The 23820-nt window shown below is 39.9% G+C and overlaps 1 protein-coding gene across 5 annotated transcripts in view; it reads left to right on the top strand.

Moving 5' to 3' along the window:
* Window positions 1-10106: 10106 nt before the first annotated feature.
* The window catches only part of JPH1 (junctophilin 1), an 82223-nt gene continuing 68509 nt past the window's right edge, over window positions 10107-23820 (top strand). For all 5 annotated transcript variants that reach the window (XM_030969938.1, XM_030969922.1, XM_030969929.1 and 2 more), the window contains exons 1-2: window positions 10107-10587; window positions 16872-17628. In XM_030969938.1, the coding sequence (XP_030825798.1) occupies window positions 10209-10587; window positions 16872-17628 (1136 nt within the window). In that variant the 5' untranslated portion in view covers window positions 10107-10208. The remainder of the gene's footprint in view (window positions 10588-16871; window positions 17629-23820) is intronic.

Genomic DNA, 23820 nt, shown 5'->3' with positions numbered 1-23820 from the left:
TTGTACCTAACATAACGAAATACCATGCAGGTTAATGACAATTTTTGAAATTAACAACCTAAAACAGAAACTAAGATGATCGCCACAATGGCGATTTTCGGCATACCTACAAGTGAACGATTTGGTGATGAATACATGCCTAACTAAACACAAATTATTATTCTGTAAGTCAATTACATTTATTATGCATTCAGACATAAGAGAACATCATACAATTGTTTTTCAAATACACTGTGTTATTAGGAAGACATACATTCCATGATTAGATCAGATACTGTCAGAGATATTTTTATATTCTGCAGAAATCTTAGACTAAATTCCACCATTACATAATTAATACAAAGTATAGTTGATTTACAAAAACTCAAGTAATGGATAATTTTTCAAAAAGGACCTTTTGTACAAAATCATAAGCTTCTACATAAAAGGATTTTACTTACTATGACAACTGCAGTTTCTAAAAGATGATACTTTGATAAAAATCAAAGTACATACAAAAGTACATACAAAGATAAAAAATCTGGTTTAGACTCCACCTAGAGAAAAGAAAAGAAGAAAAGATTACCTTTAAACAAAACTTAAGGCTTAAAATTCTCCAAATCATACAATTTGGCTTTACGAAAAAAATACTGCAAACACTAATTTATCCAATGTCTATCGTGTACTTGCCAGAAATACACAACACAGATATACATAACTAATTCACATGCAGAGCTGCAAACACAAATTCATGTGAATTCACCAAGAGCATAAAAACTGTTCTGCACCTGCACAACATAGAGGCAGACATTCAAAATTCTGCATTGTTGGTTGTGTCTTCCAAAGCGCAGAATCTAATCTTTAAGAGAAATTCCACTGGACAAATAGAAAACCATTTTGCAGCAATGTGGTATTACAGTAAGTGCACTTGCTAAGAAAGCCAGTTTTCAAGATGCAGGGGGGGCTGATACTGTAATCCACACAGGGAAACAGTTTCATCATCATATAAAAACATCATGACATTATGTTGCAAACACTGAAATGGCCAAAAGAAGAGAAGCAAATGAAGAATAAATGAAATCTCATACAAGCTGGGAGGTTTAATTCATTAGTTAGGCTGATTATGATACATTAACCCTTGTTATATTCTTTTATATAAATGTAAATATCAAAATACATTAAGGTATTTGACTTGAATGTTAGTTGCGGTGAGAAAAATTTTCTTCCTTGGGATAAATATTCCTGACGAAGCAGAAGAAACTTAGCAATAGGGTGCACTTCTCAACTCAGGCATAACAAGCATCTGTTTGTCTTTTACTGTTTTATCAAAAATCAGTTAGAGTAAGCCGCATTATCCTCACCAAAGTTTAAGCAGATTGAGGGAGTGGCTTTCTATTAATGGTCTTTGCAGCACAGCCTGCTTAGCCCTATGGTAATGTCCTCTAAAGCTCAATTCCTCCATTGCAGACTTTGTTAATGAAAATATATCTCAAAAGTGACTATACTGTACCCAAAATATCCATATTACATTCAGTATCAAACGGCAAAATCCTCAGTTTTTGCACCTCTGGTACCATTTCTCTTATTTTCTCCATCTAAATTGAAGAAAAAAAAACAAACAAGGGGAAAAAACCCTCAAAACCAAAACAACCACCAACAGACCCAAAATACTGTCATATTTAGATTGGCAATGATAATGATTTTCAATTAATTTCACAAATGGATTCACTCAGAAGAACTAATTATCTGAGGTATAAGAAGCACCAACACTAATTCATTGGTGAAATGCAACAGTTGTTTATTCTGATCCAGTACAGCAAAACAGGAGTGTGACATCAGCCAGAACCTTCAAAAGGTCTTTTAAAATTAGAAATATCATATCTAATTGCTATTTTAACATTAATTTATCACCACTCAATTACAAAAAAAATCAATTTTTATAAGAAAAAAACAAAAATAAATTCATGAGACATTCCATATTAAGATAAAATTAGGTATGAGTGCAGACAGACATAGAGACTCATCCCTATGTCTGATAAAATCTGCCTGATAAAATCAAGGCAGATCATAAGGAACTGCAAGCTCCAGGCAGTAGCTGAACAACTGTGGTCCCTATGGAAGCCGGGATGGGTGCCTTCTTTGAGGTGCACTCACCATTGCAAAGGTCTCCTGTTGTGACCTGCAGAGCTCTGGTCTCCTTCACTGGAGTCACGAGACAGAAACACTGCAGAGCTGTCTGTCTGGTGAAGGAATTCTCTTTACCAGAGCTCTCTGAAGGTCTGTAATCACTGGTGATGAAAATGCTAACTAATAAAGGAGGATTTTCAATTAATAAGTGGCCTAAAACATGGCAAAAAGCCTAGATTTCTGGGAAGATATAAGTGGTATATAACTCTCAATAGAGGTATTCAGAAAAATAGCATCATGGTGAGAAGGAAGGCCACTGAACTTTTTTTTCCTAAGGTATTAAAGCAGCATGTGTGAAAATTATTTAATTCACTAGCTAATTTACATTAAAATTACCAGAGAAATTAAGATCTCAAAAGAATGTTACTCCTACAACTTAAAAATAGCAAAGCTACAAAGTACACATCCAGGCAGAAGAGAGACACTTTGCACATCACTAACAAATAAACATTAAACAACCCCAATTCTTACCTGATGTGAGAGTTAATATGAATCTTCCAAACAATTAGAAAAGCTTCAATCAGGTTATGGTCCTCCTCAGGCACCTTGAAAATCTGTAGGACATGGCAGTGCAGGACTCAAGAGTTTTGGGTGCTGCTGCTAGATCATCAAAGCACAGAAGCCGGTGAACATGGGGGACTTCAACAACCAAGGGACCTGTTGGGAAGGTCCTACAAGATCATTACAGTACAGAATCATAGAATGGCTTGGGTTGGAAGGTCCTTAAAAGACTACCCAGTTCCAATATCCCTGCCAGGGGCAGGGACACCTTCCACTAGACCAGGTTGCTCACTCCCAACCAAGAGCCACTTCCAACCTGGTCTTGAACATTTCTCAGGATGGAGCGCACACAGCTGCTCTGGGCAACATGTTCCAGTGCCTCACCAACCTCACAGCAAAGAATTTCTTCCTATATCTAACTTAAACCTACTTTCTTTCAGTTTGAGGCCATTCCCCCTAGTCCTGTCACTACATACTCTTTTGGATAGTCTTCATGTTTCTTGTAGCTTTCCCTCAGGTACTGGAAGGCCGTTGTACATGGAAAAGTTTTATTATTGAGCAGATAAATGACTACATCAAATCTGGAATATCTCTTCTTTTTTAATCAACAGCAGGCAAACTGACTGGAAGTGCAAGACTGAGGGCAACTTGGGTGAAAGATTATGGGGAAAATGTTAGTTGTAATTCCTAGAAAAAGAGAATGGAATTACAAATAAACAAGGTGAACAGGCAGCTTTTCTGTATGCTTTCAATTGCATTAGGGCAATTGTTTGAATAGATGTTCTGCAAACAGAGCAAAGGATTCAGCTTTAAGAGCAAAATAAAAATAAATCTTTTTGCTGGATTATTTTTAAGCTGGATTGGTTTCCTGATCCAAATCACAGCTCACTGAAGAAACAGTTGTGCTGGCAGCACAGAGGGTTGGGGGCATGAGAATATCTCAAGCCAATGTCTGCCAAGACTGCCCAGTAAAAAAGACAAACTTAAGATTTCTCTCTACTAGGTTTTATTTTATTATAAAGTCCAAAGAGAGAAATCTGTAAATATAATGTGAATGTAATGTGAAAATAGTGTGAAGGGCATAAACAGAAACTACGTCGATGAAAAGGGAAATAAAATTAGTATAATGAGATAAATTGACTAAATTGGGAGCTCTTAGAGGATCCTGAAACACTAGAAGGAAGTATACACAAGTAAAAAGTAGGTCAGATTACTAAAGAATGAATTTTATGGAAGAGTGCAAATATGTAGGGGCAAAATCAGAAAGTCCAAATCACAGAATGAGCCTTAGTTAGGAACAGAAAAGGAAACTGAGACAGCCCTAGAGGAGGAGGAGGACGGCGAAGGGAAGGGCTGTGCTGCTGCTCAGTGGGGAGAAAAAGCTTTCAGCCACACCAGTGAGATAAACCAAAGTGCTAAAAGCTTTTCTGTTTTAGTCTTCACTAAAAAAGATATTATGTATTTTGACTTCACCAAAGCTGCTGCTGTTTGTTAAACATGATCTAAGTAAAGCTGTAAGAGACTACGCATTGTTTATAGTTATTACGTAATGGTTATTAATTATTAAGTCCCAAGCCTGAAGGATGTATGAAATGCTAAATTTGTACCAAATGCCTTAATATTCAATACCTTCATGAATATGACCTTGGAAAAATTCAGTTATTGCACATGCAAGTGAGCAAACTGTTAAAAACCTGTGAGGAACTGCAATGTAGAATTAAAACTGAAAATTAACTTAACCAAGGAATATAATTTCAAAGGGGAAAAAAGAGTGCGCCGGTGAAAGCCTGCTAAGTGAAACTCAACTTCATTAATAGAAAGTGGGAAGCAACTAGTTAAGCAGTATTCTTTGGGAAAGGATTAGGACAACAGCAAATCACGAACTGAAGATGCGTTTTTACAGATCATCTTGTTGTATGGAGGAGAACAGAACCACCATCCTGCTGATTCCTGGCACCAGTGTAAAAAGAATAACATCTTTTGGGAGTCACACAGAATTATGCTATTTTAATATGACACAATACTAGCCAAACAGCATGGTTTGTATTTGAAATCAGACTTCAGCAACTAATAACATAACATAATTAGATAAAGTCCAGACAACAGCAACTGTGACAATCATGAGGTCTACAAGAAAATAATGCATCACAGACCCTCCTTAGGCTAAAGAAGAATACTCAAACAAGACTAGACAAGCCATCTTCAGAACTGGGAATTTGCTCCAAAGAGGAAATCCATAAACCTTTCTCATCTTCCTCAAGGAAGCTGCACAATTCCTATCACCATTTAGGAAAAATTTACTTGGGATAAATCTGATTTTCTAGATATCTTCCTATAATAATAACCTATATAATGTGAATGCTAATTTAGGGTAATCACTGCTACGACACTTTTCCTTATACCAAGTCTTATAAAATAAAACACTTTTGGATTCGTTTTATTTTTCTTTATAAATGGATTGAGGTATAGTGATCCACTTATTTTTGTTCTGTAGATATATATATAAAAAGACCCCAAACCAACCAACAACACAACTCCAAATGTTGACAAGATCCAGGAACACTATATCATATTTTCCCACTATCATAAAATATTGTAATACCTTTGTACTTAAAAAAAAAAATCAACACATTGTACCTTATTTGCATAGACAGTTCTGTTACTGTTAAAATCACTTCAGAGACAAAGGTGTTCAACATAAATGCTGCATTTCCTTAAAAAAATAAACTGCATTTTTATTTCAAATCTAATTCAGTTGCTTGGAACAATGCTGAAAATAGAAGTCTGGGTACAGAACATACTCATCCTGTTTTCAAGTTAGAAGAGGATCTGTATTTTTGTTTTTTATGAGCTTTATCAGCACTCTTGCAATGAAAATAATAACTGTATTCACAGAGTAAGCACAATATCTCTGGAATTAAATATACTGTCTTACTGGCTAGGTCCCAGCTTCAACTGAGAGGTAGAACTGACACTGATACACCTAGGAGAGCAGATTAAAAACACAGAGTTGCTCAAATATCATAGCAGAGTTTTTGAAAAAAATTCCTCTAGAATTACTGCTTCAGTATGTACACTAACTTACATGGATTTACAGTGCATAAGGAAAAATGTTATTTTCCTGTTCTAGAAGTCAGATGAAATTATTTTTGTTAAAGTTATACAGAACTATGTTTAAAAACCTTTAACATAGACTCCAATCAGAAAACTTGGAAAAAAATTGTGTCTGCTCCTACAGAGCCAGAAAAGACCTATTTGCCTTTGAAATTTCTACACTGGGAGTTTTGTACTACCTTTACTTCTGTATTTCTGCCTCCCACACAGCAGTTATGTGTGTGAACTCCTCCAATACAACATGTGAGGCGTGGAGCTCATCAGTGAAACATCCTGTCTCCATTCTGCAAAACACTTGAGAACAGACTTCAGAGCTTTGCTTTATTTGAGCACAGATATCTTGCAGATGTTTAATTTAAAGCTCATGTGTAGTCCCACTGAAGTAAATGGGATTACTAAAGTACTTAAAGTAATTCCCTGCTGAATCAGGCTTTTAAGAGTAAGAATAAATGTGCCTAATTTTTATTCATGCATCAGATATCTATAGACTAATAGTTTAAACTCAGCAGTTTTGTATCCAATTAGTATTGGATGTCTGGAGTTAGTGTGTCTTCACCTGCTGCACCTACCATCCCTACAGCAAGGACCTTTTTAAATATAACCCTGCAGCACAGTTTTTGCATACATACCATGTCATCAGGCACTCATGTTTTGCATATATATAGTGTCATCAGACCTAGTGCTGTGATGACTTTTTGTAAATAATAAATTAACTGCACCTGGCCCTTGTATTTTTTGAGTGTTACATGCATGAAAGATTTCAGAAAAGAACTCCTCTAATGTAGATTAAAAATGTAGTGGAATTAATTCCATTTACTTTGGACAAAAGAGAAACTCATTCATACACCTGTAACTGCTTACTTCCTGCATCTGTGGAGTTGTAGAATAATTTTTAATTTAATTCTGGGAAGAAGGAAAGGAAACAAAATCTGCGGATCAATGGTATTTAACATATACATGCTAAAGGTTGAATATGAGCATTACTTACACCGTGGCCAGGAGGAAATATGTGGCCTGAACTAAAGTTGAGGCTTGTCAATGCAAAATCTGTCAGCAAAAAAAGAAATCCCAACCAAAAAAACAAATAATAAATCTACAGCCTAATCAGCAATGAGACACCTGTGGCATCAGACCTGGCTAAGTGATGCTGGGAGTTCTCTGCAAAGCACTTCTATTCTCACATCTATAAAAATGTATCCCCTGCTGAAAGTATAAGAGAAGGCTGGCAGTGATGAATTCATCTTGTCATCAAGCGTCAAGTTAATTTAAACTGATCACCTCATTCAAATAAGCACACCTGGAAATATCAACCACATGCAAAATTACCACTGATTTTAGCATGATTTGCAGGTCACTGAAAAAGGACCCATTGACACACATGTGATAAAAAAAGAAAAATAATATGATTCCTTCCTGAAATTTTCACTGTTCATCTCCGGCCCACCTGATCTTGTTGGTTCAGCTCATCTAGGTTTAAAACCCAAAAAATTTAAATCAAGGGGGTTAAACAAAGGACTAACAGGCAGAAACCTATTTAATTTTTGCAATAGTACAACATCTTCTATTGGACACATGTAAGAACTTAAGGCAGCCTCAATTAGCTATAGGTTTGGGATATCCTAAGAGACAGAACATCAACAGCTTTAGGGATAAACAATTCATCACTAAGTAACAGTACAGAAACACATCAGGGGTGCAATTACCCATGTCTTTACAACAGCAAATCCAGTTATTCACCAATACTGAACCAAAAGTGATACCCAGCTTAGCAAAGGACTTGCACAACCATGATTATTGCCCAGGCCATTGGGCAAAGGGACACAACTGGTCCCTTAAAGAGACAGCTCAGACCCACAGAGCAGCTGGGCGAGAATGTCCCATTGCCTCACCAGACCCACCTCTTCCACTGCTGAGGCACAGCAGCATTGTCTGGATTTGCTAATCCATTTTCACACCCCACCTCTGCTCCACTCTGTGCTGGTTGTGTTCCAGCTGTGCACAGGGCACAGAGCTGTTGTCCGAGGCAATTCTGGCTTTACACTTCATTTCTGCACACTGCACCCAGAAACGCCATGCAAAGCAACAGCAGCCCCATAACAGACATAACCAATGCTCAGCAGCTCCAGTTTAATCATGACAACTTCAAAAAAGTCTGCTCATATAATAACATGCACTTATAAACAGGCAACATCAATGCCTAGAAAATTTTACACCAGTATCCCTTATTAGGCATGCTGACCTCCAACAGGTGGTTCCCCAAACCATATAAAGTGTTTCACTCTTCTGTAATTCTGTTCAAACATTACAGGGCTTTATCTTCTGTCAGAAGAAGGAAAACAGGAAATAAATTCATAGAATGAAAATAGTAAACTCCACAAAGCACACGTGTTGTCACCACTATTGTTTCCAATCTTTTTCTTGAGGAAGAAATGCAAGACATGTAGGGCATAAAACTCAGTAAGCTCAAGCAATACTCAGAGAATACTGCACTGTATCTTCTTTGGCAATCCCACCCACTGCAACCTTTTCAGACTTCCCCTCCATTCTCAATAACAGCCGTCCAAAATACCATATTGCAGTGAAGGTCTCAGTCCTTAACTCCAGCACACTTCCTAGCTTTGTCCAATGATACATGGAAGACTGCATGTCTGTGTTACAGAAACAACATTTTTGTCTGGTTTTCTACACTTCTGGGCTCAAAGGGGCATTGAAAGCTTCTCCATCTTCTTGTGAAAAGGCACAAGTCTTTGACTGTGTCTTTTTCTCTTTGTATGTATGTGTCCAAATGTGTGCGCTGACTTCCACCTCCACATGTTCAAGTAGAACTAGAAATCCTCTTACAGCACAGAAAGAAGGCTTTGAAGCTCACACTTCTTATGATGACAGGAGACAACAGTATCAGTTATGGTGCCCAATTCTCCCCTAGAAAGACCAGACTGCTTGGCACTAAACTGTGTAAATGTGGCATAAAAATGTACACAGAAGAGTGTGTTGTGAAGCACAAAGTTTAAAAATTTATTCAAGTATGTTTAGTATGTGCAGTACTTTAACTTCATTTAGGTTGAAGTCAAAACTGCTTACATTTCGGCTGAATTTTTTAGATTTCTACAAAAAATAGAAATCTACTGCTTCAATTCTAAAGTCTTGAATTCAAAACTTCCACTTGCAATTATATTTCTGCTTTTATTCATCACTACTAACATAGCCATTGTTATTTCTCTGTTTTTCCAAATAATCTGCGTCCAGATAGTATCATGACCCATGATTAACAAATATGATTCATGCTTCTAATAAAATCCCCATTGAAGAGGAACGTTTTCTTTCATATTTCAGTCCTGGTCTGTAACTGTGAAAGAACAAAAAGCTAGGGCACCATGACAGCAGCTTTCAATCCCTTCCCTACTATTCTCTCTGCAGTTTCTATGCTTATGTATTTCTCCTGTCATTTGTCCTTACTACTTTTTATCTGATTATCAAATATCTGGCAAAGAAGTACTTGGCAGGATTTAGAGCTCTTCAGTCGCCTGATGACTGCGGAGCTGATGGCATAATGAGAGCCTCCTAATGAAGTTCCCAGCCGTGCTGTCCCTGAAAAGCCTCGATGCCACCCACATTCTTTTTACCCCGTATTTCTCCACCCGTGGAACTTGGTGGTCTCCACATATGATTTGGAAAAGGGACAAAACACAACTCAGTTGTGCTCTTCATGCACAATTTCGGCTTAAACCTCGTCTTCAAGCTCAGGGCAAGTAATAAAAAAAAAAAAAAAAAAAACAAAACCGAAATTAAGAATCACAAGTAGCACTCGGAAGTCATCTTTTTGCCTACTTGTTGCAGGTGCTACCAGGTCCCGGTCCAGCAGCAACCGGCCCGGGAGCCCGAGGGGCGGGCAGCGCCGAGGCGGGGCAGGGCACGGACCCTCCTCCGCCCCCCGGGCATGGCGGGGGCTCCGGCCCGGCCCGGCCTGCGCGCTCCCGGCTCGCCCCGCCCCAGGCCGCGCGCGCCCCCGACCAGCGGGGGGCACCTTTTCCCGGGAGCAGAAGGCACACGGAGACCTCCTCGGGAGCGAGCGGGCGGAGGCGGCTGCTCCCGGGAGACGAGCCCACCCGGGCGCGGCACACAGCCCCAGCCCCAGCCCGCCCCAGGGGCGCGCACCTGCCCCGCAGCAGCGGCGCGGCCTCACCGGGGGCGGGCCCGGGCGGGAGCGGAGGGGCGGGCGGGGAGGAGCGGGGGCGGGCGCCGCTCGCCGCCGCGGGGCTGCGGCTGGGCTGGGCGCGGGCGGCCGGCCGGCGAAGCGCTCGCAGTCGCGGGGAACGCCGGGGCTGTCGGTTTGGGCGGCGGGCGGGAAGGGAAGGCAAGGCAAGGCAGGCGGAGCAGGGAAGGGAGCGGGAGGCGGCGGCGGCGCCGCGCTCGCCCCGCTGCCCTGGATGACGGGCGGCCGGTTCGACTTCGACGATGGCGGCACCTACTGCGGCGGCTGGGAGGACGGGAAAGCCCACGGGCACGGCATTTGCACCGGGCCCAAGGGGCAGGGCGAGTATGCCGGCTCCTGGTCCCACGGCTTCGAGGTGGCGGGCGGCTACACCTGGCCCAGCGGCAACACCTACCTGGGCTACTGGGCGCAGGGCAAGCGCCACGGGCTGGGCGTGGAGACGAAGGGCAGGTGGATGTACCGCGGCGAGTGGTCTCACGGTTTCAAGGGGCGCTACGGGGTGCGGCAGAGCCTCAGCACGCCGGCCCGCTACGAGGGCACCTGGAGCAACGGGCTGCAGGACGGATACGGCGTGGAGACCTACGGGGACGGAGGTGGGCGCCGGCGGGGGGCGCCCCGCGCGCGGCGGCGCCAGGGGGCGGGCAGCAGTGGGGGTGGGGGTGCGCGCCGGCGTGGGCGCGCCGCGGGAAAGGCCCCTCCTTCCAGCCCCGCGCTCTCACCGCCGCCCTCACACCGGGGGCGCTTCTGCTGCCCCTGCCCGCGGCCGTGCGCCTTCCCCGGCGTCCTTCGCTCGGCGCCCCCGAGGCCCCGCTGGCGGCCGGGGAGCGCCACAGGTGCCTGGCGGCCGCCCCGCCCCACTCTGTGAGGAGCCGCCTGGCCCCGGCTGCGCTCCGAGCGCGCTGAGCTGTCCGGGCTCAGCGCTTTCTCCCGGCCAGCTGGTAGAAATCCGCATTACGGCCGCCTGCAGACGGCTTTCCTTTCTCCCCGCCGAGGCGGCTCACGGGCTCCCTGCCCGAGGTGGCGATGGCCGAGTGGCCGCGCCCGGCTCGGGGAGCGAGCGGGGCGGGCGAGCCCCGGCGCCTCGTCCCGTGCGCCCCGCGTTCGTGCGGGAACGGCAGGAACTTGTTATAATAGAGCCCTTGTGCCCCGCTGATGTGCGGGCTATGTGCGCTCGATGCGCTCGGCTTGTAAACAGGAGGCTGGAGCTAATGGAGTGGGGACGCAGCTCGCGTAAAATCAATGAAACTTGGGTCCACCCTCATGTAATAACTTCTCTTTTTACCAAAATACAGGGTAGTTTCAAGCATCCTGCTCAAAGCAGGAGGTGTGCAGTGCACTCACACAGACCTGCCTCTCACACCCTTCCCCACGACAAAGCCAGTCTCCCAGGGCTGAGCCTCACCGCGGTGGGCGTGCGGAGCGGCCGCGGCGATCCGCCCTCCGCTGAAGTCGGGAGCGGTCAAGTCAGGGTTCAGTGAGGTTAACGAGGGCTGGAGCTTACTTGAGTGCTCACTTACAGTTCTTGTACCTCTGTCACTTCATGCTCTGCACGATAAATAAGCCTGATACTCTAATTCAGCCTTTGCTGGTCACTGGCCTCGCTGCAAGTGCCACCTGCAACTTCTGCAGAGTTGCTCTTCAGCTAGGAACAAGGGAGCGGGTTTGGTTTGTTCTAACAGGAAGAAAAACGGGTCTCAGTTTTAGGATTAGACAGTCGCTGGGATTTTTTGACAGAAATGCTGCTTGCTTCAGCGTTCAGAAACGTGTTCAGTTAACAGTCAGGTAATAGAATTTACCAAAATCAGAGGTACTGTTCACGTGATGTGACTAAAGGACTAACCCATGTATCAGCTCTCAACTGATGCTTTTGCTGCTTTCTTCGAGGAATTTTGTCACATCATCTCTGGTGAAACTTTCAGGAGAATGGGTATTTTTGTATTAAGCAGAAAATTAGATATTTGCAGTTGGGCTCCTATTTTTACTTTTCCAAAACAGAACATGTAGCAAGTTGGTAAGATTCAGTTCCTTCCAACAAGGAGGTATGCAGTGGGTTTTGTACCTTTCTATCCCCTTGTTTAGAGATATTTGTAGCTGTCCAAAAATTGTTTCCTGGTGTGGAAAGTTCTGATATTCAAAGATAGCTATGTTTTTTGGATTAATTAAAAAAAAAAAAAAAAGCAGAAAAAGCCCCACCAAAATCAAAGTATGAAACAGATCAGAATTTCAATTTCTCTTTCATCACACAATGCACTTTTCAATTTTTATTATATTTGTTTTGGCTAAATACAAGCAGTGGCTTTCTTTTTTTTCCTCCCTTCCCTTCTGAAAAAGTAAATTGCCATTCCATTAAATCTTATAGAAAATATTTTCTCAAAATAAAGTTGTTTTTGTCCTTTTTCCTTTAGGCTTCCTATGGCTTTAAAAAAATCTTAATATAATATTGGTTATTGGAGATAAATTCTCTCAGTATTTGGACTTGGAACAACGTATGAAGGATCCAGTTCACACTGTTAGCTGAAATCTGTTGTCATGACTCCAGTCTTTTGCATGTTGCAGCTCATAGGAACAGAGGGTGTGAAGTCCCATTGATTTTAATGAAAGTACTCATGAATGAAGCAGAGGAGTACGTCATAGATGTTTGCAGATGTGCTTTTGTTTTCATGCTCTGGGAACAATAGATGTATTTGCACACCAGAGCAACATCTGAAATGGGTTTATAAGGAAACCAGATTTACACATGTATCTTTAACATAATTTAAAACAGTTGCAGGAAAGCTCTCTCTTCATGAATACCAGTGTAGAGAAATAACTCATTAGACTATGCCAACTGCCAGTTTATTTTCAAACTCACTATAATGCAGATCTCTTTGCTGCTAGCTTTTTGTGTGTTTTGGTTTTTTTTAGTATATCCCCAGTACATTGCTTTAAAGTGTATTGGTGGTATTATGAGATATCATTGAAGGAGGGAAAAGGAAAATAAGCATTGACAGTGTGCCTCAGTTTTTGCACAGAACACTTTTCATGACAGGAGTAATACATGTCATGCTGTGTTTAGGTGCTTAAAATTGTCACTCAGTCAAATCTCTGAGGAAACCACTGTGAATTATAAACCATGATACTTCATTCATTGCATGTGATTACATTGGGCTTTCAAGTGGCCCATCTATCTGTCCCCTGCAGCAATCTGGATTTTTCTGCCTCCTTTAAACTCCCTAGGTTTTGTTAATCTGTGTGAAGATGCCAAACCTACCGGAGGAGTGACTGTGGCCTTATTTGAAACTTCAGTATGTCTAAATTGGTTATTTATGGTCGCTACAACAACAGCAAAAACCAATTGTATGTTGTCATTCCACAAAGGGCGATCAGGAGAAAAAGCACTCTGAAGCAAAGGTCACATATGCTCATTGATTTCTGAGAGGTCTTCTTTCTAGGTCTACGCTTATTTAACATTTGAATGAGAAAAGCACGCAAAAATCTTAATGTTACAACAACTTTTTTAAACCACAGAATATCTTAAGTAAAGGATAAGAGCAAGTAGAGTAGTTAAACTCTCAGGTTTTTTCACAGTGTAGTATTAAATTTTAGCTGCAAGTGGGCAATGGCATTTACAGCTGTAAGATGCACCAACAGTGTTTTAGAAGGGATGGCATATTGTAGCTAAGGAAACAGATTATGAAATTATATCTTAGAACAACTTGCCAACAAAAAGAAAAAGAAAAAAAAATACACTTTCTAATAGCTCCCAGGCTTAAAATGAACACCTTTGCAAGAGAACCAATTAAACACCAGATGGATGGTCAGCAGTTGTGGCTAAATGTTTCTTCAGTTACAAAGGATAGCAAGCCCAGCTTTTGAAAAATTAGTGCTAAACAATGTTACTATTTTATGGTCAAATATAGTTTTAAATTATGTTGGTAATTGCAGTGTTAATAAAAATTTTAATGATTGACTTTTAGAGGAACTGCTTTGAATAGTCAACTGTTGTATAAGGTGAAACAGAATGTGGTGTGTTTGTTGATATATCGTTCCTGTTTATCTCTATCTAGAGAGATAGGTAAATACTGCATATGTTTTCATCTTCATATATGGGAAAAGCTTTTTCATCATGTCTTATATCATACATTGTTGTATTTAGTTATATTGCAGTATTGACATGTCTTGCTTGTTTAAAGATTTCTAAAATTTATTGAATAAGGTGATGCAGTTAAAGTCTGATATAGTCAATCAAATTACTGTACAAGGTTCTTGTATCTACATTCTGGACACTGCTGTCCATATTTCATTAAAATACTTTTCCTTTATAATGCGAGTTTAAAAACCAAGGAAAATGAGTTGGCTTTTTAGCATTAGTATCAGAAGCATTTCCATTGAGACATCTGTAATAATAGAAATGATAAATTACCTGCTACACTGCATAAAATTCAGCCTAAATATCTCATACTTTTTAAGGATGAAATGAGTACAAATCTTCCATTTTCTTTTTTACTATTTTCTCTTTAGAAGAAGCTGGCATTGATTTTATTTCCCCAGTAGAAAGGAAAATTGACTAGTGGATAGCAGCACATGAATTGTTCTTGTTTTAATGCCCTTAAGGGCAGCTGCAAACACTTCCCTTCCTTCTAGAGTAGTGAAAAATACAAGTCCTTAATTAAGTATTTTTGAGCTTTCCATTAAACACATGTTTATTAATTAAAATATTAGTAAGAAAAAGAGGCTTTTATTCTTCTTTAAAATTCTGTACTGAAATAGATTATGCTTGAAGTCTGATGTTGTAAGCAGCATGGAGAGCCGTAATTATGAAATATGCTACTCTAATGTAATATTGTGGTATAATCAAAATTAGATTTATTATTTCAAAATTAAATTAACTAGTGCAGAACGATAAAGGGGTTATAATATGTAGCAATAAGTGTATATAGCCAGATTCTTAGTTCCAGCACATCATTACAGATCCCAGAATAATTAAGGACAAAGTGAAGTAATTTGTGCTCATAAAATATTAATGTATTTTCAGGAATTCTCTGTTTAAGAAAACAAAAAATAAAAATTAGATTGTGGTTGTATATTTGCAGTATTTACAGAACATGTCATACCAGTGCTTTGTGCTCATGTTTCTATTTGTTCTTCCCCATATGTTGAGTTTTTTAAAATAATCATGTTCCTAGATTCAGCACCCTTACAACCAGTGCAGTAGTAGGTATCCAGGATACAGAGAATGAGAAAGAAACTAAGAAAGTTATTTGTTTGTGTCAGCAGCCATCTGTTAAAAACCTTCCACTTGGTAGAATTTTCTACCAACACGAAATAGTTACGTTTTGGAACCTATCTAGTATTATATAATAGTGAAAACAGACTTAGCAAATTTAATTGTGTGTTAACACTGAAATACACATTAGCAGAAGAGGTAATGAGTAAGGCAGTACTTGATAGATGGTGGACATGTACACAACCAAACCAGTATGTGTATATGGAAGAGATTGAATCTCAAAGCAAATGAATCTTGGATCTACATCTTTAACTGCAGGTACTTCATAAATATTTTCACAAAAATTTTATCAATCACTGAATTTGACATTTGATATTTAGTTCTCTGAATAGTTAATAGGTGCTCCAATTGAAGTAGATCAAAATTTTAAAAATAAATGAATGATTACTTATTCATCCCTCTGAAAAAATATTCAAAGTAGCTTTAAAAAAAACCAAAACCAAAAAAACAGCACTAGGTGGGTGAGCAACTTCATTTTGAGGAGCTTAAAGTAGTTTAATGGGAATTAGAGTGAAATTACATCACCAAATAATTATCTTCTACTTGCTAGTTATGGTATCCATGCAACCTTCCTTTGGAGCCTCTGGTAGAAATGGCCTTCAGAGAGCAGACACTGGCAAGTGTCAAAATGAAAATGCCTTTCAAGAATAAAAGAAGAAAAATTGCTGTAGTAATCTGATAAAGGTGGGGTTTGGCTCCAGTGCAACTTTGCATGGCCATCCATGACTTTTCATATTGTGTACCATCTTCCCTCCTTACATTGCTGTTTGAAACTTTTTACAAGAGTAGTTATGATTAAATGTTTGCTAGAACGTTGTGCAGTACTGTGTTGCTGCCTTGCCTTTCTTACATACTGCAGAACACATGAAAGGCAAAAAAAGAGCTAAAGAATTCATGCTTTTGATCCCTCTGTCAGAATATAAGGCAGAATGCAATGCATATTTATGTGCTGGGGATACTAGAAAATGTTGGTATGAAGAGTTCATAAAGAGAAAGGGGTCCTAAGGTTTTGCTCTTTCATTCAAATCCACACAAAAATTTTAAAAGATTTAATTTTACAATGGAGGTTTATGACAGTGGATCCAAAAGCCCATCTGCAGAGCTTTCAAATAGCTCCTGACAAGGAGAGGTCTATAGTCACCTTAAACCCACAATAACAGAATGGTTACTTCTCCTACTTGCTCTTTCTGTGGGCAGCTGGGCACAAGAGCTGTAAGTGTCCTGCTCCCTCCCTTCTCAACTGACTATATATAATGTGTCCCTGTTTCTGCTGGCCACCTTCCTATCAGTCCACCTTAAAAAAATGTTGAGGGAGTCCTGCTTTATAAATTTCTCTCAATTTTTTCCCCTGAACAGATCCATTAAAAAAATGCTTATGATTATAGTTACTGTGTCTTAGTTGCCAAAATAAATCAGCTGTGAAAGTGAAGGATTTGCTTCAAAATAATTTATAAGAAAAACAAGTAACAAAAGTAGTTTATCTGTCCGTGTTGTGTGCATCTCTTCTTACCAAAATTAGAGCTGACAATGTAGTGTTGCCTGTAGCATATTGGATGGAGACGGCTAGGTCTTCTACAGCTTCCTAAATTTAACTTCTTATTACTTTAAAAGGTACCTACCAGGGGCAGTGGACAGGAGGGATGAGACATGGATATGGTGTACGTCAGAGTGTACCCTATGGCATGGCCACTGTGATCCGTTCACCTCTCCGAACATCTCTGGCGTCACTTCGAAGTGAGCAGAGCAATGGCACTGTTCTGCATGACGTCACTTCAGACAGTCCAGCTGGAACAAGAGGAGGATTTGTGCTCAATTTTCACAGTGATCCAGAAGCCATGGGCATTAAGAAAAAAGGAGGCTTATTCAGAAGAGGATCCCTTCTTGGTAGTATAAAACTTAGAAAATCAGAGTCTAGGTCATCGATATCTAGCAAACGGAGCTCTGTAAGGAGCGATGCTGCTATGAGCAGGATTAGTTCTAGTGACGCCAACTCTACAATTAGTTTTGGAGATGGTGACTGTGATTATAGCCCTCTGGAAGACCACGTAGATGCTACCACTACAGAAGCCTACATGGGTGAATGGAAGAACGACAAGCGCAGCGGTTTTGGTATCAGTGAGCGATCAAATGGTATGAAATACGAAGGAGAGTGGCTGAATAACAGGAGGCATGGATATGGATGTACCATGTTTCCAGATGGCACCAAAGAAGAGGGAAAGTACAAAAATAACATTTTGGTCCGTGGAATAAGAAAGCAACTTATACCAATACGAAACACAAAAACTAGAGAAAAGGTGGATAGAGCAATAGAGGGTGCACAGCGAGCAGCTGCCATGGCAAGAACCAAAGTGGAAATTGCAACCTCAAGGTAAGTTATCAAATGGAAGGTTGTAAACCTTTGTGGTAGTGAGCACTTGCTCACCTCTCAGTTTCATGTGTGTAGCTCTGTTGACTTTAGTGACATTATGCATATGGAGCTTAGAGCTTCAACTTGTTTGAGTGAAGAGTTGGTGTTTATTCCGTAATATACCGTAGAAGTAAATTTCCATTCTTTATATATTTCTGCTTTCTCTCAAGAGCTGCTGCATTATGCCTTTAAACCTGTTTGGAAAATAAAACTGGTGAGGAATGTAGTGAATTATTTGGGGGATATGAGGTAAAGTTTTAATATTTTCCTGTAACCATGCTCCAGTTATGCTTATTGTATTGCCAGATTTTTGGTAGCATCTGAAACTCACTGAAGTTCCCCATTTGACAATAGGCATCTTAAGGTGCATCTCTTTTTCTGAGAAACTCTTGGTAGGAACAGCCTAAGAATAATGGTCGAGGATGTTGCGCTTAGAAGCTGTTGATTTGGTTGCCAGGGCAATATCTGCCAAAAGAGTTCTTTATGAGGACTCTTCCATTTTGGAGCATGCTTCTCCTCAACTCATCTGATCATACGACCACCGCCTGAAATAGTGGTGGTCAGCTTCTCCCTGTGCCTCTGCCAAATGTTTGAGATGGGAGAAATGTGTGGGTATTGGTAGTGGAGGAAAGTGCCATTTTCACTTTCAACTGTTAACCAACAACGAAACAAAGTTTCTTGAAATGGAATTGTTACAAATTAAATTAGTACAGACAATTTTAATTGGTTTTGTTATTATGTTTGAGAGCTCTTTAAAAAGCTATTTCACTTTTATTGCCTTTCAATAAGTTTCTGTGGCAGTTTCTCTATTGATGGCTTTAGTTTGTTTCCTCAGGCAGGCTTTTCTTGAAATATGCTTTGAATAAAAAAAAGAGTCCAGAATGTGCATGAAAGAAAATCTTCATGCTATTTTAGAAAGAGGATGACACATTACCCTTTGAGGTGAACAACTGATTCCTAATTTAGTGTGGTCACTAGTGTGTCCCCAGTGAGTACCCTTTTCCTGATAGTCATAAGAAGTACAGAAAATACAAAAAACTGCTTAAGTGGGAGACCTTGAATATATAAAATGCTCATAGCAAGAAGTAGTTGAGACACTAAGATGAAGAATGTAGCATACCATTAAAGGACTTTTCTGAGAACTGGTCATGTAAGTAACTAAAGGGTAGCATATATTTGGTTACTTCTATAAATACATGTAAGGCATTATATGACAGCGTACCGTATTGGTAAGGCAGATCAGTAATACCTAACTTCAAGAAAGTGCTGGATCCCATTCATGTTCTGTCAGTACATAAGAAGCCCCAGTTAAAAAAAAAAAATAGGTGGGATGTTTGGAAAGGGGGAGTCACCCCTTTGAGTCTGTATAAAGCTATTAAAAAGCTGTTGTCTGAGACCATTACATTCCAAGGCACAATGAATGCACTTCCTCTTCAAGAAGTGTCTCTGAAGTGTTTTGTTTGCTTTTCCTTCCCTTTGATTTTTAGGTGGAGGACAGAGTTCAAATTGCTTCTTTAGGAACAATTCACCAAAACAATGTTGATTTCTTGAAAATACGTTTTTGAAAGTGCAGCAGAAGTTGTAGTGCAGCTGTGACCAGAGGCAATCTCTCCCTTTGGTTTCTCAGCTAAAAATCTCTCTGAAACACTCCCATGACTACCAGGATAGACAGCAAGATGGCAGATTCAGGTGTTCTCTCTTTTTAGTAGCCACTGCACCAACTGTACTGGCACTGATTCAAAGGCCAAGAGACCTGACACCAAGCTGGGCAACATCAGGCATGAAGATAATATTAACTTCACTTCTGAGGGCATGTTGGACTCCCCTAGTAAGAATGGCAAGACCTTTCCTATCTTGCAAATTTTCAGAGTCGTTTTGTGAGTATCTACCAGTAGGAGCAAGACCATGGACACTGGTGAACTAAAAAACTGTCTTACCAAACTGTCTTTATCAATTTTTTACCAAACTGATATATTAATAATATAATAATTCTTTGGACCATAGCATTCTTGCAATGTCTTCCTAGATGAATATGAGGATGGTGGTTTTGTCTGTTTCCCAGCGATTACTACTGCATAAAAAAGTCGAGTCTGCCTTCTATAATTTCTCTAGTGTGTAATAAATACAAAGGTGGATCTGCCCATATGGCATCACCTCACTGCACAGTGGCCTTCTATGTTTCAGACTGGACAGGTGTCACCAGCACTGTGTGTTTGCTGTAGATTTCCATTGCATTAGTTGAAGAACTCACTAGATAGACCTTTTCTCACCCCAAAAACCATTGAACCAAAGAGCTAGAAATCCTTACTCTTATCCAGATACCTTTCTTTTCAGTGCAGCTTGGAGTTGCTATTCTTCCTGCATACAGGAAGAATATTCCCAAAATGTTTGTTCAGCCAAATGGAAACAGACCATACTCCTGTTCATAGCTCCCTGCTGGTCCTGACAGCCTTGGCTGGTAGTTTGACCTGTGACAGATGTCCACACAGTCTTCAACAAGACCAACCACTGTTTTGCTTTATATTCCAATGTCTTTTTATGTCTGAAAGTCATCTTTAGTAATCTGTGTAATCTTCCTTTGTCTAAAGTGGCATTTTGTACACAAAGAAAAATATAAAAGTTGGGATAAGTAGTGCTTCTCTGAACCTGAATTTACATTGGCTCTCCTGACTTAGGTTTTGGGTTTTTGAGGTATTTGTACTGAGGTATTTTGAAAATTACAACAGCATTTCTCAAAAGATAGCAAATTGCAACATTATGTGATGTATAAAAAGCTTCTGTATCAGGAAAATAATTACTAGCTTCTACTACACAGATGTATATTCTAAACAGGTTAGAAATTATCAATCAATAAAATTGCAGTGCAACTTAATAGATTTGATTGTGTATTAGTTTTACCAGCTGTATTTAAGGAAAAATGTTTTGGCATAGATATAAAAATCCCAGAATTTGAGAAACTTCAAAAGTATGCTCATTACTTTCCCTTTTCAAAACTTTTAAGGTGCCTTTTAAAAATATCATTATTATGGGGAGTAATTAATTCAAATTCATCTTTAATGCATTGCGCTAAAAGCAGTCAGGTTTATATGCCTTATTTGGGGTCCTCCTGTCTAAGAGGAGAAACTGCTTTCCAGAAATATTTGATTCTTCTCTATACATGTGAAGTGCTTTAAATGCTGAAAGATGTATGTTTGGAAGAGACTTTTGGAAGATATTAAAAAGCCCCCTATGTTGACTCAACAAGAGTCAAGTGGAAACTCATTTTGAGGATATCATGTAATTCTCACTGTAGGGATTTTGAACTTCCTTTCCATCACTGTCATATGTCTCATTCAAAGGAGCTATCCCTCTGCAGCTCAATATAAACTGGAATTACACTTCTTTCCTAGTAAGAAAATTACTTAAGTTCTCATTATTCTGTATTATATTAACTTTGCCTTCATCAATACTTATGTACAATATAAAACTGTATTGTTTCTGGAATTCATTTTCAGAGTTTGAACATAAATTTACCTTATAATACTTAGTGTCACTGGGTGTTTTTAAAATACATCAGTCCTGTAAGTAAACATGAGGCAGTGGAAGCAGAAGGAATGATGTTTGTTTACCAACAACCCCTCATGTTCCATATTCTTTCAGAAAAGTTAATTTTCTGCATTCACAATTGAGCGTTCTGAGCCAGACCTTTTTCTTTTTTTTTTCTTTCAAATATTTTCTAGCTAATTCTCCCCTTAAAAGACCTTTTGCTTTAAGTGTTGACTCTCTGAGGAAAAGCAAACTTTGCAAGGACACAGAGGGACATGATAAAAATACAGTAAGGGTAAGAAATATGAACCAGAAGATCATATATGAAGGGAAAGGGAGAAAGAAATCAGAAAAATACTTCCTCATTGATACTTTCCTTACATTTCATTGATCTTTCAGGTCAGAAAACAAACAGATTCAAGAATTTAAACTTCTTGTTTTTTTTCCTTTTCACAGAAGCAAAATACTTCTAATTACTTTAAAGTTTTGAGTGAGTTTTAAGTGAAGTGTATGTGTTGTCATAATATGCCACAAGAACTTGTGACCACCTTAAAAGCAATATTGTAACGGGCTTTCATTACAGGAGCACCTGAGATTTGGTGAAGCACAATGGTTCCTTTGTGTTAGGCACTGCACAAACAAATTATACCGTCTGGAGACCTTGCAGTCTGGGAAAATGGCAGTGCCCAACAGATGAAAAGAAGCTGGCAAAAAGACTGGGTCGGAGAACAAGATAACAGTAAAATCAATATCTTGCTACTAATAATATGGAACAGTTCCTCCTTGTTAATTAGCTGTCTGTGCTCAGACAGCAGTGACTAGCGAGTCTCTAGTCACTCTAGTGCTTCTTTAAAGTGGAGCCCTGAAGGGGGATTAACTGGCATCTTCTGCAGTGATTTCTTTTTCAGAGCAGCTTTTTTAGACAGCTCAATTTTATTTTTAACATGTTTGTGTCCAAGTCCACAGATGCTAGAGCTAAATTTCAGCTTTTGTTTTTTTAATAGAAACTGCTGAAACTCTGCTTGTGATCCTGTCTCACAAGCAGGCTGCTTTGTTCTGCGTGGCTCCCAAGGAGTCTTGAGTTGTTAGAAGTGGATGCAGGAGGAAGGTGCAGCAGGATTAACTTGGTAGTGGAGACCCAGAATAACTATTTTGTTTGGGAGTGAACACACCTTCACAACATGGGCTTCCTTTGGGACCCTGCTGTCCCTTGCTGTCATTGTGGCCTGGAGCCAGTAGTGACTTGTGTGATGTCCAGTGCTAGGATGAGTCAGAGAACTCCAGTTTTACCCTGAGTCCTGGCCTGGTGCTGCCCCAGCCTGGACTTGGGCCCTTAGCATTGGCTTCAAGTTGCTGGGCAGCACCTCTGGCTCAGCTGTCCACCCCAGAGCACCCATGTCCACCGTACAGCAGTTACTTAAGAACCCATGCTTACATTTTTCATAACCTTGATTCAGAGTAAACTTCACCATGCTGTGCTGCATGGTGGGGTCATGGAGCATGTGGAAGTCTCAGGAAGCAGTACTAGGTGGTTTATTAGGCGGCTCCTTTGTTGTGTTCATTGTCTTGTGTGACCAGTGTGTTCAGCTTGACCTGAACAAACTGTGATTTCTAGGGAGAGCTGAAATGACGCTCATGTGATAGTACAGTTTGTGTCCACACTAGAAGGCAGCTGCCCATCATTCCAAACAGCACTGAATTATTTGTGCCACACACAGCTTTCCATGATGGATTTAGCTGACTCTACCACTCTCACTTTACTCAAGAAACTAAACTGGACACTTGCAAGCCTGGTGCCTCACACGCCTTGGAGATGCTTTACTTATTATAGCTGAAATATGAACATTGTGTTTAGGAATAGGATCCAGCAAATACCAAAGGTATTTATATAAGACTGCTTGCTTCAGTACAAAAAGCTGCCTGAGGTTCAAAATGAAATCACTTTTAATCATTTTGCTACATAGTTTGTTTGAAGATAACAGCTGAAATGCTGTGGTAAAACTTAAAATAGGTCTTGAACTACTATAGATAGTAATTTTAAAGTTAATTCTGCATTCTTTATAGAAAACCATATGTTCTTTGAATCTTGTGGGAGTTACACCACTAACTTCATTGGGGCACATATTCCCTCAGATTTCACAAACAACTCATTGGTAAAAGAATATAATCTTGGACTGTTCCTCAGTTATTTGCTGGGGAATGAATAATACAGCTGTTTGAAATATACAAATCAGATAAACATCACTACACAGATTTTTTTTTTACTTTCTTAGTATTTAATGCACCAAGATTACATGGCTGAAAATATGCAAAATTAGTCCTGTACCATATCTCAGCTTGAAATTTTAGAAGTATTTAGTGTTTAATTTTATCTAGTATTTAGTTTTTTTTCACATTACCTATATCCACATATACCTACCTACAGCCATGAGCTTGATAGGGATTTAAGTTTTTTGAAAGCAGTTCTGGTGTGTATCCAGTCTTACCTTGTGTTTGTATTAGAAACAGAATTGTTACTTGAGAGTTGCTTTTTAAAATTGTTTAAAATCAGGAGATTGCTAGTATAAGATTGGAAATAGTGCTTTCAGAACATAAATGAAACAATGCTGCACCACTGCTTTTAAAATA

This window comes from Camarhynchus parvulus, chromosome 2, assembly GCF_901933205.1.
Source record: "Camarhynchus parvulus chromosome 2, STF_HiC, whole genome shotgun sequence".
In the NCBI taxonomy this organism is placed as follows: domain Eukaryota; kingdom Metazoa; phylum Chordata; class Aves; order Passeriformes; family Thraupidae; genus Camarhynchus; species Camarhynchus parvulus.
This window is presented reverse-complemented; position numbering and strand designations above follow the sequence as displayed.